The sequence below is a fragment of the Hemitrygon akajei genome, chromosome 19 (genome assembly GCF_048418815.1).
Source record: "Hemitrygon akajei chromosome 19, sHemAka1.3, whole genome shotgun sequence".
Taxonomy (NCBI): Eukaryota; Metazoa; Chordata; class Chondrichthyes; order Myliobatiformes; family Dasyatidae; genus Hemitrygon; species Hemitrygon akajei.
Genome location: NC_133142.1, coordinates 52,949,997 through 52,968,732, shown reverse-complemented (window position 1 = coordinate 52,968,732; position 18,736 = coordinate 52,949,997). Strand labels below are relative to the sequence as shown.

Genomic DNA, 18,736 nt, shown 5'->3' with positions numbered 1-18,736 from the left:
CAGACTGTGAGTGTCTGTGACAGTGACCCGAACCCAGACACTGTGAGTGTCTGTGTCAGTGGGTGAACCCAGACACTGTGAATGTCTGTGACAGTGGGAGAATCCGGACACTGAGTGTTTGTGACAGTGGGTGAACACAGACTGTGAGTGTCTGTGATAGTGACCCGAACCCAGACACTGTGAGTGTCTGTGACAGTGGGTGAACCCAGACACTGTGAGTGTTTGTGACAGTGGCCCGAACCCAGACACTGTGAGTGTCTGTGACAGTGGGTGAACCCAGACACTGTGAGTGTTTGTGACAGTGGCCCGAACCCAGACACTGTGAGTGTCTGTGACAGTGGGTGAACCCAGACACTGTGAGTATCTGTGACAGTGGGTGAACACAGACTGTGAGTATCTGTGACAGTGACCCGAACCCAGACACTGTGAGTGTCTGTGACAGTGGGTGAACCCAGACACTGTGAGTATCTGTGACAGTGACCCGAACCCAGACACTGTGAGTGTCTCTGACAGTGGGTGAACCCAGACACTGTGAGTGTCTGTGACAGTGGGAGAATCCGGACACTGAGTGTTTGTGACAGTGGGTGAACACAGACTGTGAGTGTCTGTGATAGTGACCCGAACCCAGACACTGTGAGTGTCTGTGACAGTGGGCGAACCCAGACACTGTGAGTGTCTGTGACAGTGGGTGAACCCAGACACAGGTTGGAAATAGAGCTGCTGGTAAAAATGGTGGAAAACACTGCTTTGTTCTCTCCATTTGCAGCAGACGAGAAGAACCCTGATCCACGTAACAGTGTTCTAGAGAGAGGTGAGCGTGACCTTGACTGACCTTCTCCCAGAGTTTGCTTTAGGAGATCGTGCTTGGCCTGAAGCTTCGTGATCAAGTTGCTCCCATTCAGGTACTCTTTGAACTTCTGAAAGAGAAACAAGGGTTTCTGTGAGCACTTTTTAACGGTGAGCATACAGCGGTTAGCACAATCACATTCGAGCGCTTGGCCACAATCCCCGCTGATATTATAAGTACGTTCTCCCCATGTCTGCGTGGGTTTCCTCCGGGTTCCTCCCACATTCCAAAGCCACGTGATATGGGTAAGTGAGTTGTGGGCACGCTATGCTGGCTCCGGCAACACTTGTGGGCTTCCCAGCGCCATCCTCACTGATTTGATTTGATGCAAAGGCTGTGACAATCTATCCCCAATCTATTTATCTCTTTCTGTTATGAGATCTACTCACATAAGTATCCAGGCACATTACACTGACAAGCTGCGGGCTGGGTTTGGAAATCACATCTTGCCTGTCCACCTCCTTCTGGAGCCCAGTATTCGGATGGGGTGGGACACTCAGTTTGGTATACACCCATTGCTTTCAACACTGTGCAATGTGTTTAGTATGCTGGTTTTAGCATTGTCCCAGCGATTCCATTACTAAATAATAACAATCCCATTGCCAGGAATGAACTAATGTAGAATTCCACCTTGGAAACAGCAACCACACTGCAGTTTCCTGATGTGGGGGTGAGGGTGCTACCGACTATGTCACAGCTGGCGCTCCACGTGTCGTAAACCATCGTGGCGTGGGAACGTAGTGGCATCGCTTTGCAGCACCAGCTGTAAGATCTGGATTGAATTACCCCTGCTGTCTGTAAGGAGTTTGTATGTTTTCCCTGTGACTGTGTGGGTTTCCTCCCACATTCTGAAGATGTACTGTTAGAGTTAATGCGTTGTGGGCATGCTATACGGGCACTGGAAACTTGGCCAGCACAATCCTTGCTGATTGGACTTGATGGAAATGACACGTTTCACTGTATGTCTTGATGGGCTTGTGACAAGTAAATTCCCCCTTTACCCAGCCGTGGTCATGTCGTAGGACACATTCTAGCACTCACAAGCCAAACGAACCAGTCACACATTACATCTGATGCCTCTGTTACAGCTTTCTCCGCATTGGGGGAACAAGGTACAGACTGGGCGACTGCTTCACCGGACACCTTTGTTCCGTCCATTGTCCACCTGGGACCTTTCAGTTGCCAGCCATTCTAATTCCTCTTCCTATTCGCACACAGCTTCCTCAGGCCAAGGCTAAAGGCAATTAGAGGGACAGCACCTCATGTTCTGCCTGGGCAGCAAATTTTAAAACTTCTGTAGATTACTCCACTCTGTTCCTTTTTCCCTGCTCTTCCTTCTCCCTCCTCCTCCCCCCTGTGATCCACCAGACCCCATCACCATATCTTCATCCCTCTCCCCTACCCCTCCATCTATCCATCACCCACACACATTGGTTCCTCCTCCCACCTTGGTCCCTGCACCTTATTTCTCTCTCATCAGATTCCACATCTTCAGCCCATTGTCACCTCCACCTACTACCTGCCACCTCCTGTTTCACCCCTCCCCTCACCTCTTTATATCGCCTCTCTCCCCTCTTTCAGTCCATATGAAGGGTTTCCAACTGTTCATTTCCCTCCACTGATGCTGCCTGACCTGCCGAGTTCCTCTAGTACCCAGTGGGTTGTTCTAGATTTCAGCGTCTGTATTCTTTCGTGTCTCCAATAAACACGTATTCTCCTTTAATCTGTCTCCGACAGAGGACTTACTGTGAAGTAGAACACCTCGGTCTCCTGTTGATTAGCCCTTCGCTTTGCGATGTTGAGCTTGCTCATGTAAGTCTCGGAGGCGACAGATTTGACCGACTCTGTGGATCGGCTGTGGTGGAACGCGTCAGACACATCGAAGTCCTCCACAGTTAGCATGTCCTGCAGTGTCTGCATGGTGGCGTCCAGTGTCTTCCTGACCTGCAGGCAAGAGTGTAAGAGGGTGAGGACACATGACAGCCGTTGTGAATGACTGTGGTGCATTTCTGTAGATGGTGTACACTTCTGCTGCTTTGTGGTGAGGGGTAAGTTCAAGTGGAGGCGTGAAGGGCACTTTTTTTTACATGGAGTGGTGGTGCCTGGAATGTGCTGCTAAAGGGGATGGCTCAGGCAAGTTTGACAGAGACATTTAGATAGGCACGTGAACATGAAGAGAATGGACGGATATAGATATTATGTAAGAAGAAAAGATTAGATTAACTTGGCATTGAATTACTGGTTTAATTAGTTTGGCCTGTTCCTTGCTGCACAGTTCTACAATCTACAAAATGGTTCAAAATAAGGCAATGAGCAATGGACAATGATACCAATCCAACAACACTCAAGACGCTTAAGACCGTCCAAACACAACGTCATGGGACAAAGGGCCTGAACTGTGCTGTAACGTTCTATAAGTTAACATAAGACTTAAATTAACATAAATTATACAAAACATGAACAACAAAATGAAATTCATCATCAAAGATCCCTATCATCTGGGTCAATCATCTTCTCACAGCCGTCATTGGGCAGGAGGTACAGAAGCCTGGAAACCTACACCATCAGGTCTAAGCAAATCACAAACGAGAAAATCTGCAGATGTTGGAAATCTGAGCAACACACACAAAACTCTGGAGGAACTCTTCAGGCTAGGCAGCATCCATGGAAAAAAAGTACAGTTGACGTTTCGGGCCAAAACCCTTTGGCAGGAACTGGAGAAAAGTCCAGTCCTGCCAAAGGGTTTTGGCCCAAAACATCGACTGTACTTTTTTCCGTAGGTGCTGCCAGGCCTGCTGAGTTCTTCCAGCACCTTGCAAGTACATATTCCATCAGGTTTAAGAACCATTCAGCTCTGAACCAACTGGTAAAACGCTAATTACTACTCAGTATAGCAGCACCATGGCCATTTTGTACTACAATGGACTTCGTTTTATTCTAACTGTATAATTTATGTTTTTCTTGTGAACATTGAGTATCTGATGCTATGTATCTGTGATGCTGCTATGATCACATTTTTCTTTACATGATTACATACATGTACTGATGCATATGACAATAAACTCGACTTTGACTTTGTCTCAGTGACAAGTTGAGAGAAAGAAGAGATATAGTTGAAGATAGTGTGAGTAGTTGGGTATCACTGGGTACCTGCGGACTGCCCTGACCATGCCTCCTGCACTCCTCATTGACATCCACCTGGCTGCGAGGTTAAGCTCTGTGCTGATGGACATTTCTGCTGATGGTCCACAGCGACTCAAGATGCCCCGGTGTGAGCTACCAGATCTGTTGCATTGAGCAGGATTGGAGCTACTAACAACATTGTGAAGAGTGTACTCAGTGGAAAGGCAAGATTTTATCTCCACAGTATTGTGCAGCAGTCGCTTCTACCCCCAGAGTGGCATTTACAGAACATAAAACAGTACGCACCAGAAGAGCAAGATTGTGCTGAATTAATCTGCCTTATCCCTTCTGCCTGAACATGGTCCATACCCCTCCAATCTTGTGCATATTTATGTTCCTATCTAAGAGCTCTTAAAGGCTGGGACTTTATTCCTTGGAGCACAGGATACTAAGAGATGGATTTATAGAGGTGTATAAAATCAAGAGGGCCATAGATAAGGTGAAAGTATACAGTGTTTTTCCCAAAATTTCAGGAATCCATAATTAGAGGGGATATTTTTTAGGTGAACTATTTAATAAGACTTCGAGAGGCAATTTCTTTACACAAAAGATTATACATGTGAGGAATAAGCTGCCAGAGGAAGATGTTGGGTCAGATTCAATCACGACGTTTAGAAGATACACATGGCTAGGAAAGGATTTGAAGCATATGGGCTAAGTGCTGGCAAATAGGGCTAACTTGGATGGGCATCTTAGCCAGCTTGGACCAGACGGGCTGAAGGGCCTGTATTTGTGCAGTCTGACTCTGACTCTTAGTGTTTCTGTGGACCTTTGTACCATCTGCCTCTCCTTTCCCATGAAGTCTGTTAGTACAGCTGCTCTGATTGGCCTGAGCGGCAGAGCAGGGCATGCTGGTAGTTGTCCCACCAAGTTCTGTCAGGTGGTGTCCCATGCACAGCAATGTTGCCAGGGGGTGAGAGACTCATTTAAAGACATACTAGGACTTTATTTTACACAGGCTGGGATTTAATTCATTGCAATGTTCAGACAATGGGGTGACCTTACCAAGCTGTATAAAGTCGCGAGGGACATAGGTTTAAGGAGGGAGGGGAAAGATTTCAAGGGACCCGAGCAGCAACTTCTTCACACTGATATGGAATGAGCTGTCAGAGGTGGAGGTTAAGGCAGGTACAATCACAACATCTAAATGACACATGGACATTTAGATGGATAGGAAAGGTTTAGGGGGATGTAGGCCAAACATGGGCAAATGGGACTTGATCAGACAGGCATTGAGGTCAGCATTGGAAGTGGCCTGTCTCCATGCTGTATCATGCACAACACTTGGTCTGGCCAGGAACTGACCCATCTCCTGGTCCATTCCAAAATGGTTCCGTTCAGGAATATAATGTGGGAAAGGTGATGGAGAAATGAAGTGAAGCTCCCTTAAGCAGCAGAGGGATTGTGACGAGAGTCTTGATGAGCACGGCTTGGACCCAGATGCTGGAGAATCTGAAGCAAGGACCAAGACACGATATTAAACTGGATCAAGAATGAAGCACAAAACTAATGCTAGAAGAAATCACTAGTAAGGCTTACGATTGAACACTGAACTTACGTTTAGGTTCCTTAAGTACTCAATTTTTGGCACCCAAAACATGATTATCGATTAACGGGAACACCCTAAGCCCTTAAAGGGGCTGCGCCAGCTGTCCGTAATCTGGAGAGTTAGCGTATTTAAATCACAGAAGCCGGTGTGAATGGGAGCGTCTCGTAACAGGGATAATGAACGTCCATCCTGCTGTTGCGGTTGGACGACAGAAAGCTCTTGTGAACTTGACTACACAATCTTCCCATCCTCCTAACCCAATCAGTGCTTTCCCACCCAGCTCCCTAGCTGTTCCCCTCCTCTCACTCAACACAGCCATTTCAGCCTCCCTCGCCTCCCCACGCTTCCATGTTGCAGCTCCTGACTCACCTCTTCATTCTCAATCTTCAGTGTGGCCAGACGGGACTGCAGCTGCTGATACCTCATCAGAAGCTCAGTCTGAACCGGCTGCTGGGCGCTCACCTGACACACCTGAAACAAGACAGGCAAGGCTGAGGATCAGTCGTTGTTTAAGCACAGGACCCCAGTCATCCAGTTCATTTCCTGTTGCCAGTGCTGCTGTTCAGGGGGCAGAGTGGGGTGCCACAGCTAGTGGGGCTGCAGCCTCACAGTGCCAGTGACCCAGGTTTGATCCCGACCTCGGCTGCTGCACACCCCACTTGCACTGATTTCCTCAGCAGTGCTCCAGTTGCCCCCCGCGTCCCACATTTAGTTTGAGCGATCTGGGGTTTTTCTCTTTGGGGTGAAGGAGGATGAAAGGTGACTTGATAGAGGTGTACAAGGTAAGAGGCATTGATTAAGTGGATAGACATTTTTCCCTAGGGCAGAAATGGCATAATTCTATTGTATTTGGAGGAAAGTACGGGGAGGGGTTGTCAGAGGTAGGTTCGTTACACAGAGAGTGGTGGGTGTGTGGAATGTCCTGCCAGGGGTGGAGATAGAGGGAGATACATTCGGGCCATTTAAGAAAGATAGGCACATGGGTGATAGAAAAATGGAGGGTTATGTAGGAGGGAAGGGTTAGATTGACCTTAGAAGGTTGGAACAATGTTGTGACAAGAAGGGTCTGTACTGTGCTGTAGTGTTCTATGTTCTAAGTCCAATCCCAAATTCATGTGCATTGGTCAATAAATTGGCCACTGAAAGTTACTGGGCTATTATTGGTAGCTTAGTATTGGCTCAGCAGAAGGTGTACTTCTTGTGGCAGTTGGTATAAAATTTCATAGTCCCCAGAACACGCTTGTATGATTCTACACTGCCATCGTAGAGAGCATCCTCACATCCACCATTACTGTCTGGTTTGGTACAGCATCCTTACACGATATATGAAAAGTACACCAAATTGTCAGGTCAGCAGAAAAGGGTCATTGGCTGCAGACTACCATCACTGCAGCACTTGTATTGTGTCCAGGACAAGGAAGTGGGCAGGATAAATCATTGCTGACACCACCCTTCCTCTGCAAAGCACTATAGAGATATTAAATCAAAAACTTCACACCATCTTAAATGCTTCTTCTCCCAGGCAGTGAATTTGAATTCTAGTCAGACCCCAGCCCCCTCTATCTATTCCCTCCACCCTCCCCCAACTTTCATTTCTCTGCACTGCAAACACTTTAAACCACTTTTTATAATGCTGTTTACACTGTTAATACCTTCTGATATTTTTGTATTTATGCACATTTTATTCCATATTCGTCCCTTAATTTCTAACTATTATCTTTTTATGTATAATTCTTTATTTTATATAATTATTTATTCTTTATAATTTTTGAAAATTATTATTTTTTGTTGCATGTCGTGTCCTGACCAACACACCACAGTAAATTGCTAATGCATGCATGTGGTGAAAAAAGTTCATCCTTGAAAATTGTTGAAATCGATCCTTATTGGCAACCAGGCATTGATGGTAAATAATGTGTAGGCAGGTGGTGGAATTGATGGAAATGTGTTATCAGGAAACAGTGTGGAATGGGATTGCACAGGCTCAATCTCCCCCATAAGGAACCACACATTGTGTGAACACCTCTGTTATCAAAAGGAAGGAATTAATTAAATGGTCCACAGGAAGATAAGGCTTAGGCGGTGAGTGAATGGGTCAATGTGCCATAACTCAGCAATGTGACAGTCCCACAGTAATACTGCAGAAGCTGTAAGCAATGGCAAACTAGAACAAACACCTCTGCTTTATGAGGAGGGCTGGACTCTGAACATCAATGTTCACAACCCTTTACAGAAGAGCATTGTAACATTCTAACATCACGGTGTGGTACAGAAACTGCACTGCCAGTTGTCAAAATCGCCCAGTACATCACCAAGGACATATACAGTCGACCCTCCTTATCCGCGAGGGATTGGTTCCGGGACCCCTCGCAGATAACAAAAAACATGGATGCTCAAGTCCCTTATTCAACCTGTCTCTAAGCAGTGGATGTTAGGACCCAGCGGAACCCCAGACCTTATTTAACCTGTCTCAGTGCGGTGTACATTAGGACCCAGCGGCGAAGCTCTGAATCCGCAGTGTTTCTGTCCACGAAAATAATTACGATAGAAAATAAAGTGGAAATAATAAAGTGATCGGAAAGAGGTGAAACGCCATCGATCATTGTCAAAGCATTATGCTACATCGGTCAACGATCGGAACAACTTTAAAGGATAAAGTGAGAAAGGCCCTGCCCTGATGAAAGCTACAATTATTACTAAGCAACGCAGTGGTTTAATTATTGGGTTTTGGGGGGTTTGATCCTCCACATCAACCACGCACAGTGGAGAGTGCACTTGGGAGTGGTCTGTCACTGGATCGAACTTGGGAACTTCTGTTCCCGAACCTGGCGCTGAAACACACATTCTTAAGTGTTTTATATGCATAGAAAGGTAAAGTATGTACTATATACTAAGACAAACGTTTGACTGACTGACGTTAAATAATACCAGATGTACCTGTTCAAACTTACTTAGTAAGAGAACTTCCGATTTTTTAAAATCCCGATCCGCAATTACCCACACACATCCTCCCATATACTTTAAATCATCTCTAGATTACTTATAATACCTAATACAATGTAAATGCTATGCAAATAGTTGTTATACTGCATTGTTTAGGGAATAATGACAAAAAAAGTCTGTACATGCTCGAACAACAAGTGCTGGAAGAGCACTTCCGGGTTTTCACGATTCGCGGTTGGTTGAAGTGGCAGATGCAGAACTCATGGATAAGGAAAGGGTACTCTATAAAGGCCAGTAACAGCACGAAGGATCCCACCCACCCTGTCCATGGATCGTTTGTCCCATTCCCATCAGGGAGGAGGCTACGTAACATCCACGCCAGGACCACCAGACTCAAAAACAGTTACTTCCCCCAAGCCAACAGGCTGATCAACAGCTCCACCCACTAATCCACCACACTCCCACCACCACTACTTTATCATTTCCTGTAAGAGTCAGCTGATGTACAGACACTCCTGCACCTAGCTTCAATTTGCATCCAATCAGGCTATGTATAATTAGTTAATCATGTATTTATATTTATTGTGATTTTTTTTCTGTACCCTTTATGCTTATTGTGTTTTTTTTAATGCTGGATCAAATCTGGAGTAAATATTACTTAATTCTCCTTTACACTTATGTAAATAAGAATGACGATAAACAATGTTGAATCTTGAATTGTGATTATGGAGTGTAATTGCTGGGATGGCCTTGAACAGTTTGATTAACTGACTGACCTTTGTGAAGAGTGTGTGGAAGCCAATAAATGTCCAGCAACATATTATATCAAAACTGTTTCAAACTTCCACAAGTAGTTCACAGCTACAGCCAGTTGAGGATAAATCATTACACAGAAAATGCCTAAGTAATCAACTCTTTTCAATTGAACCACCTCACCGTGGCCCTTGCAATTCATTTGCCTGCCTGCGCTGTACTTTCTCTGTGGCTACAACGCTACATTCTCCATTGTGCTTCTTACTACCGCGATATACGTCTGGATGGCGAGATCTGAATGGATGTCGTGATCTGACTGGACGTCGTGATCTGACTGGACATTGTGATCTGACTGGACATCGTGATCTGACTGGACGTCGTGATCTGACTGGACATTGTGATCTGACTGGACGTCGTGATCTGACTGGACGTCGTGATCTGACTGGACATGGTGATCTGACTGGACGTCGTGATCTGACTGGACGTTGTGATCTGACTGGACATGGTGATCTGACTGGACGTCGTGATCTGACTGGACGTCGTGATCTGACTGGACGTCGTGATCTGACTGGACATTGTGATCTGACTGGACGTCGTGATCTGACTGGACGTCGTGATCTGACTGGACATGGTGATCTGACTGGACGTCGTGATCTGACTGGACGTTGTGATCTGACTGGACGTCGTGATCTGACTGGACCTGGTGATCTGACTGGACGTCGTGATCTGACTGGACGTCGTGATCTGACTGGACGTCACGATCTTATTGGACAGCATAATTTGACTGGATGTCACATGAACAAAACTGCATCCCGGTACTGCAATCCCACGTAACCATACACATTGCAATTTATGCCAACCTGTCAATCTTAAGGCCAGGCCACTCAGGGACTTGTCCTAACTTTATTTTGTGACTGTATGTGCTTCATCATAATTATATGTTCTGTGTGCGTACTGTATTTTACACCTTGGCCCTAGAGGAACGATGTTTCGTTTAGAAGTATACCTGTGTGTGGTTGAATGACAGTAAAGTTGAACATGATCACAGGACAATAATAAGCCAACATCAAGGCCAGCTATTAGGTTCTTCGGGCAGTACGTCACTTCTATTTGTGGGATCTTGCTGTGCACATTGCTTATCGCCCTACAGTACAACTATGGGTACAGCTCACACATCCTCCACCGGTAGTAAAGCACCAAGCAACGTCCTGAGACTGAGCAGAATCAGGTTTATTATCACCGGCATGTGACATGCAATTTGTTAACTTAGCAGCGGCAGTTCAATGCAATACACAGAGAGAAAAAAAAAACAAGTAAATCAATTACATATATATTGAATACATTTTAAAAATGTGCAAAAACAGAAATACTGTACATTAAAAAAAAGTGAGGCGGTGTCCAAAGCTTCAATGTCAATTTAGGAATCGGATGGCAGAGGGGAAGAAGCTGTTCCTGAATCGCTGAGTGTGTGCCTTCAGGCTTCTGTACCTCCTACCTGATGGTAACAGTGAGAAAAGGGCATGTCCTGGGTGCTGGAGGTCCTTAATAATGGACGCTGCCTTTCTGAGACACCACTCCCTGAAGATGTCCTGGGTACTTTATAGGCTAGTACCCAAGATGAAGCTGACTAGATTTATAACCTTCTGCAGCTTCTGTCAGTCCTGTGCAGTAGTCCCCCCATACCAGGCAGTGATGCAGCCTGTCAGAACGCTCTCCACAGTACAACTATAGAAGTTTTTGAGTGTATTTGTTGACATGCCAAATATCTTCAAACTCCTAATAAAGTATAGCCGCTGTCTTGCCTTCTTTATAACTACATCGATATGTTGGGATCAGGTTAGATCCTCAGAGATCTTGACACCGAGGAACTTGAAGCTGCTCACTCTCTCCACTTCTGATCCCTCTATGAGGATTGGTATGTGTTCCTTCGTCTTACCCTTCCTGAAGCCCACAATCAGCTCTTTTGTCTTACTGACGTTGAGTGCCAGGTTGTTGCTGCGGCACCATTCCACTAGTTGGCATATCTCACTCCTGTGATTTTTCAGTGCACCCATTCCTTAAGAGCTGTGCAAATACTGAAAGGGAGGGGTGGGGGTGGTGGTGACATACACAAAATGCTGGAGGAACTCAGCAGGTCAGGCAGCTGCAACCATGAAGAGGAATAAACAGTCATGTTTTGGGCCAAGACACTTCATCGTGTGTTCTGAGCATCTGCCAATGCTGAGTCTCAGCCTGATACACTGGCTTTAGCGCTAATTCCCCTCCTGGCCTGCCGAGATCCTCCTGCATTTCCCTGTCTTGCTCTGGATCTGATGGGGAACGTTCCAGACTGCCATTTACAAGGTGGAGAGTTCTCGCAGCCTGAGGGGATGAGGCTGTGAACTATTTGCTGGGAGTCTGCTACTCCCTCAAATACGGTACAGGTGTGAGAAAATCAGTCTATAAATATTTATTATTAGTAATCAAAGCCCAGTAAGCACATAAAGCATGCCAGCATCTGTCCCTCCTTCCTGCTTTCACCACGCATGAGTTACTCCAGCTGAGAATGCTTTAACAATCTGTTAGCTACTAATTACCGACACTGGATCTGAGAGCTACAGTGGGAGGATCTACTGCTCCGAAATTTACACCATACTGTACATTTATGAAGATTTTAAACATAACATCACGAAACATGATAGCTTAAGAAATGCAAACAGAAAATATCACAGGAAACATGGCTTTAATTTGCTCAAGTCAGGGATAATAACTCAGGTGCAGACCAAAGCATTAAAACGCACCACAATACTGGGGATGATTTTGTTCTTTGAAACCATTGTCTTGGGAGCTAAGGAACCACAGCGTTAGTCCAACACTACAGTAAATTCTTCTTAACCCTTCTCTTCTCATCTGCCCATCACCTTCCTCCTCCTCCTTCCCTTTCCCCCGTGGCCCACTCTCCTCTCCTATCAGATTCCGTCTTCTTCAGCATTTTACCTTTTCCACCTATCACCTTCTTACTCTGGCTCCTGCCCCCTTCCTTTCCAGTCCCGGTGAAGGGTCTCAGCCCGGAATGATGGATGACTGTTTATCCCCTTCCACAGATGCTGCCTGACCTGGTGAGTTCTTCCAGCATTTTGTATGTGGTGCTCTGCTGTAAGCTACTGTAACCAAGTCTCTGTGGAACTTGATCGCATGCTCTTCTCATTTAAGGGGTGAGAGAGCCACCTACTAAGTGCAGCATAAAAAACGAAATGTGCTGAGATGCTTCTCATGAAGATGGGGTAAACCAAATGCTTGGTACGAGTCACCCTGGTCCTGTCACTGGGTTGTGATGGGTCATTAAGTCGGTGGGCAGCTGTCATAAGAATCAAAGATCAAGGATCAACTTCATTCACCACATGTATTAGGAATGTGCTGTGGCATGTTGGTCAGGATGTGACATGCAACAGAAATCAACATTCAACAAGGATTATATAAAAATAAAGTTAAGATTAAAGTTCAGATATGGAATAAAATGTGCATAAATACATAAATACCAGAAGTGTATACAATGTAAACAGCATTATAAAGTGGTCTCCAGTGTCTACGGTGCAGAGCAGTGACAAGCTTTCTAGAATGGCTGATCGGATTAACTGCCTGGGGGAAGATGATGGTGTGGAGTGTTTGTTTCAATAGCTTCTAATTTTCCAGAAGGGCACTTTTGGAAAAAGCAGTTTACAGGCTGGGTAGTGTCTGCAATGATTTTTCCTACCCACTTCTTTGTCCCGAACCTATACAAGTCCTGCAGTGATGACCTGACACTATGCTGTAGTTTTTGTAGATTGTGAGAGGGATTTGCCATGGTGCTTTGGTCACGGCGTGACTTGCTACAGCCTCAGCACCTCCTCTCTGGGCGGGCACAGGAAGAGAGGAGGAGGAGGGGAGACGTCGTTCCTGCTCCTGATTATCAAGCAATGTCTGCTGGACGTTGAACAATGAAATTCTGAATGTCGGCTCTCAAAACTCTTCCCGCAGGTCGTACATAAAGAAACACACAAAAGAAGCTTCTTCACCCTTTCTCAATGACATTCATATATAGCCGGTCGGTGCTCCTGAGCTTTCCACCTCTTAGATTTCACCCGAAACATCAACATTTCCTCTTCTCCCACAGATAGAGTGGTAGAGGCAGGTTTGGTATTGTCAGTTAAAGTAAAATTGGATAGGTATATAGACAGGAAAGGAATGGAGGGTTATGGGCTGAGTGCAGGTCAGTGGGACTAGCTGAGAGTAAGCGTTTGGCATGGACTAGAAGGGCCGAGATGGCCTGTTCCTGTGCTGTAATTGTTACACGGTTAGATGCCACCTGATCCACTGAGTTCTTCAGGCAAACACAAGGAAATCTGCAGATGCTGGAAATTCAAACAACAACACACACAAAATGCTGGTGGAACACAGCAGGCCAGGCAGCATCTATAGGGAGAAGCGCTGTCTCGGCCCAAAACGTCGACAGCGCTTCTCCCTATAGATGCTGCCTGGCCTGCTGTGTTCCACCAGCATTTTGTGTGTGGAGTTCTTCCGGCAGATTGTTTGCTGCTTCAGACTCCAGCATCGTCAGCCTCTTGTGCCTCACTGCGTGTTAGCCTGCTTGTCTGGGTGGGGTGGGAATCGGCAGGTTTAATCAGCAACTGAGTGGAGGGGCCACTGCACAGGATTGGGAAGAAGCTGCAGAGGGTTGTAAACTCAGTCAGCTCCATCATGGGCACTGGCCTCCACACCATTGAGGACACCTTCAAAAGACGAAGCCTCAGAAAGGTAGAATCCATCATTAAGGACCCCCAGCACCCAGCACAAGCCTCCTTCTCATTACGACCATCACAGAGGAGGTACTGGAGGCATGCACTCAATGTTTTTTAAATTCTTTATTTTTTATTTGGAGACACAGCGTGGAACAGGCCCTTCTGGCCAAACGAGCGGCACTGCCCAGCAACCCACCTATTTAAAACTAGCCTAATCACAGGACGATTTCCAATGACCAACTAACTGGTTTGTCTCGTTTTTAGTCCAATCACAAACAAGAGAAAATCTGCAGGCACTGGAAATCCAAGCATTATTAAAAGTAAGTCTGAAGAACACAATAAAAAAAACCAAAATATATACTGTATAAATATGAAAGGAATCCTATAAAGCACAACGTACAAGAACTGAGTGTGGCCATATATACATAAGATTGGTTTATATATGCTGTACATTAGTATATGTACTGTATATACAAATTATATACATAATAGTTAGGTATGGAATTAAGTGAAAACCAGTCTTCCTTGCAGTGAAGCACAGTTCTATAGCTGAGTTACAGTCAGTTTATGTAATAAAATACTTTTCTGAGAGAAATAATATTATAGTAAAACCAATTTCTCAGTGGAATTGTTTGTAGGGAGGCTCTTGGGGGACCCTACATCACTCTCCTCTCCTCGAGAGTGCTTCACTATTAGAGTCGCTGAGCTTAGCCTTAGCTCTATCTAAGCTGCTCTCTTTCATATCCCTCACTAAGATTGGAAATCAGATGCTGCAAATCCGAAATAAAAAAGAAAATGATGGTGAGACTCAGCGGGTTAAGCAGCATCTATGGAGAGAGAAATGTTTTTAGGTCCAGGAAATTTTGTCAGACCTGTGCTGTTGACACTTTCTCATTCCTTAATACTTTCCAGCCGATGGGAACCTCTCAAAGTTGCTGTCCGTCATCTAATATCAAAAAAAGGAGACTTAAAGGGTATTTGAGGGGGAAGATACACAGAGAGTGGCTGGTACCTGGAATGTACTGCAAAGATGGTGTGGAATCAGTTACAATTTAATATGTATAAGAGACATTCAGATAGGCATAGAAGGATAAGGACTATTGTAGACAAATGAAATGACTATGGGAGGGCATGATGGGCTGAATGGCCTGCTTCTGTGCTGTACGACTCTTTGATCTTCTATTATGTTGATCTGAAAGGAGGTCACTGTTTTCCCAATGGTGATTGAAGCTGATCAAGAATTCACTCTTATTTAATACCTATAAAACCCTAAACAAAAACAATCAAAGGAATTTAACCAATACACACAATTTTGATTTTATTCTCAAGTTGTACAACCATTTGACCTTGAGGAACTCTTATGTCAATGCTGGAGAGAGCCTGCCATCCCTACAGGTGTGGACTGAAAACCATGGGAACACCTCTATACCTGTTTAGAACACCAGACATGAGGTAGCTCAGATCAGGCTACTGGAAGGTCTTGAGAAGTAACTTCTCAGGGTAAAGAAAGGAGGGTTGCCCAGTGAGCAATAGCATCATGAGTATCTCTGTTTCCTCCATTCTCGCCTTCTCAGTGACAGCACCAAGCAAGGAATACAACCTCAGGAACTCTACACATTAACCCAGCAGAGAAACAGTCCAGCCCGTCCAAGCCAGCCAAGGTGCCTGCCTGAGCTGGCCCCATTTGCCTCTGTTTGTCTCCGGCTTCTTTCAAACTTCCCATCCACGCACATGTTTTTAACTCCTTGTAATTATAACATAAAACAAGAATAGACCCACAGTGTAGTGCCAAACTAACAAAGCTAATGACACCTTCTGCCTGTGCACGATCCGTATCTATCCTTCCCCTGAAGATTCATGTGTCTACCTAAGAGCATCTTAAATGCCTCCATTGCATTTGCTTCTACTGCCAAACAAACAGAGCATTCCAGGTACCCACCGCCCCCGTCCGCACATCTCCTTTCAACTTCCCCACTTGCCGTAAATGTAGGCCCTCTAGTATTAGATGTTTCTACTGTGGGAAAAGGATCCAGCCACCTACTCTACCTGTGTCTCTCATTATCTTATAAACTTCTACCAGGTCTCCCCTCAGTCTCCGCCACTGCAGACAAAACAACCCAAGTTTGCCTCTGGCAGCTTGTTCCAAAAGCCCCTCACCCTTTGTGCTCATGTCCCCTTTAAATCTCCTTTGAACCACCCCGTCCCAATCGACAGCCTCATACCTCATCTCCCATGTGCGGCTGGAATTCAAACTTGGTAGGTGGACAGAAGATCTGGTTGTACATGTCCATGACCTTGTGCTTGTCACTCCGGGCGTCCAGGTTGTCCACAGCATTCTCAATGAGGTCCAGTCCCTCGTGCCGAGACGTCTCCAGGTTATACTCTGCCGAGAGGAAAGTCCTAAAGGTACGTGCCAGGCTGGCATGGAATCCCAGATCAGAGCACTGGGGAGAGAGCACAGAGGAAGGATTCACCAGTGGAACGTCTGGGAGAGTAAACGCAGAAGGATTCTGATCAGTGATTCAGGATTGCTTATCGTCATTCGTCAGTACACAAGCATCAAGGAAAACAAAATGATTGTTACTCCGGATCCGATGCACCATATAGAACACAATAAATATAAATACATAACATAGCTTATATACACAGTGCTACCGTTATGCTTAAATGTAATCTAATGATCGCAAGATCCTGCTGTACGTTAAGAACTCAAAGGACTGCTGGTCTACACCATCAGCAAGTTGCTCGCTGGCTGAGATAATGAAGGAGCTCGCCTGAGTCGATGGAGGCTCACAGTCAAATAGCCAGTGGCCAGCTTGGCCTCTTTTCTTGTGATCGCAAGGCCCCTTTGGACATTGTTAATCTAGTACGCTGCAAGTTTGATTCGCTGATTTATTGGATGTGAGCAGGGGTGGATGGGGGTGGGGAGGGGGCTAGTTTTTGGTCATGGTGAGGATGAGGTCTGAAGCTACGGTGTTGCCTGTTTGCAGCCGCCCAGAGTGAGGAGACAAAGCCAGGGTGCGTCACTGGGGCGGTGTAGCGTGGTGTCCAGAACGGAGTCGGAGCTGCCCTCCCAAGTTTTGCATGGCAGAAGAAGCTTTATCTGGCGGCAGATAATTTTAGCAGCGGCTTTTCAGGTGCCGGCATAGCATCTGAGCCATCCCGCTCTACCGGGGGCGAGCGTAGTGCAGTTGTGGCAACTGAAGATTTAAAATGGACCGAGGGGTCTGGACTACGTTCAGATATAGTTGACTGGTCATGTTTTGTATCTGCAAGGACTGGGTCTCAAGGCCACGGTGTCACCTAGCAGCTGCCAGTTGACAGGTGACATCGGTGGGCTGGGGGTCTCGACTGTATATACGTGCATGTTCTGTGTTGTATTTTTACTGATATTCTATGTGGGTTTGTTGACTTGTATGCGTCAAGCTGTGGCGTCGTGGGGAGTGGGAGGAGTGGGCCTCGAGACTCTTATTATGTGATTGTGATCTTGTGTGTGACTGCTGGTAATGATTCTTTGCACCTTGACCCTGTAATAATGCTGTCTCGTGTTCATCTATGGTTAAATGGTAATTCAACTGGAATTGAATTGAATGCAGAGCTGTAGTCAATAAAGCGCACCCTGATGTTTGCATCTTCACTAACAAGAAAACATCTGCAGATGCTGGAAATCCGAGCAACATACCCGAAATGCTAGATGAACAGTAGGCCTGGCAGCATCGGTGGAAAAGAATGAACAGTCGACATTTCGGGCCGAGACCCTTCGACAGTCAAGTCAAGTCGCTTTTTATTGTCATTTCAACCATAAACCGCTGGTACAGTACACAGTAAAAACAAAACAATGTTCCTCCAGGACCCTGGTGCTACATGAAACAACACAAAACTACACTAGACTATGTGAGACAGCACAAGGCTACACTAGACTATGTAAAAACATTAAAAACTGCACTAGACTACAGACCTGCACAGGACTGCATAAAGTGCACAAAACAGTGCAGGGCAGTACAATAATTAATAAACAAGACAATAGGCACAGTAGAGGACAAATTTCAATATAATAATAAATGATGTAGATGTCAGTCTAGACTGTGGGTATTGAGGAGTCTGATGGCTTGGGGGAAGAAACTGTTGCACAGTCTGGTCGTGAGAGCCCGAGTGCTTCGGTGCCTTTTCCCAGATGGCAGGAGGGAGAGGAGTTTGTATGAGGGGTGTGTAGGGTCCTTCACAATGCTGTCAGTTTTGCAGATGCAGCGTGTAGTGTAAATGTCCGTAATGGCGGGAAGAGAGACCCTGATGATCTTCTCAGCTGACCTCACTATCCGCTGCAGGGTCTTGCGATCCGAGATGGTGCAATCTACGAACCAGGCAGTGATGCAGTTGCTCAGGATACTCTCAATACAACCCCTGTAGAATGTGATGGGGATGGGGCGTGGGAGATGGACATTTCCCAGACAGGACTGGTTTCGGCCCAAAACATTAACTGTACTCTTTTCCACAGATGCTGCCTGGCCTGCTGAGTTCCTCCAGCACTTTGTGTGTGTTGCTTGCATCTGTCCAGATGTTTCAGGGTGAAAGGCCAATGAAATGGCATCTGCTGTTGACCTGTTGTGTTGGTAGGCAAACTGGAACAGGTCCTGACAAAGGGTCTCGGCCCAAAACGTCAACTGTACTTCTTCCTATAGATGCTGCCTGGCCTGCTGCGTTCCA

The 18,736-nt window shown here is 45.8% G+C and overlaps 1 protein-coding gene across 3 annotated transcripts in view; it reads right to left on the bottom strand.

The window, feature by feature from the left end:
• The window catches only part of srgap3 (SLIT-ROBO Rho GTPase activating protein 3), a 275,811-nt gene that overhangs the window by 71,773 nt on the left and 185,302 nt on the right, over positions 1-18,736 (bottom strand). For all 3 annotated transcript variants that reach the window (XM_073072508.1, XM_073072507.1, XM_073072509.1), the window contains exons 7-10: positions 16,255-16,476; positions 5,949-6,050; positions 2,594-2,791; positions 833-917 (exon numbers count right to left, since the gene is read on the bottom strand). In XM_073072508.1, coding sequence (XP_072928609.1) covers positions 833-917; positions 2,594-2,791; positions 5,949-6,050; positions 16,255-16,476 — 607 coding nt within the window. The remainder of the gene's footprint in view (positions 1-832; positions 918-2,593; positions 2,792-5,948; positions 6,051-16,254; positions 16,477-18,736) is intronic.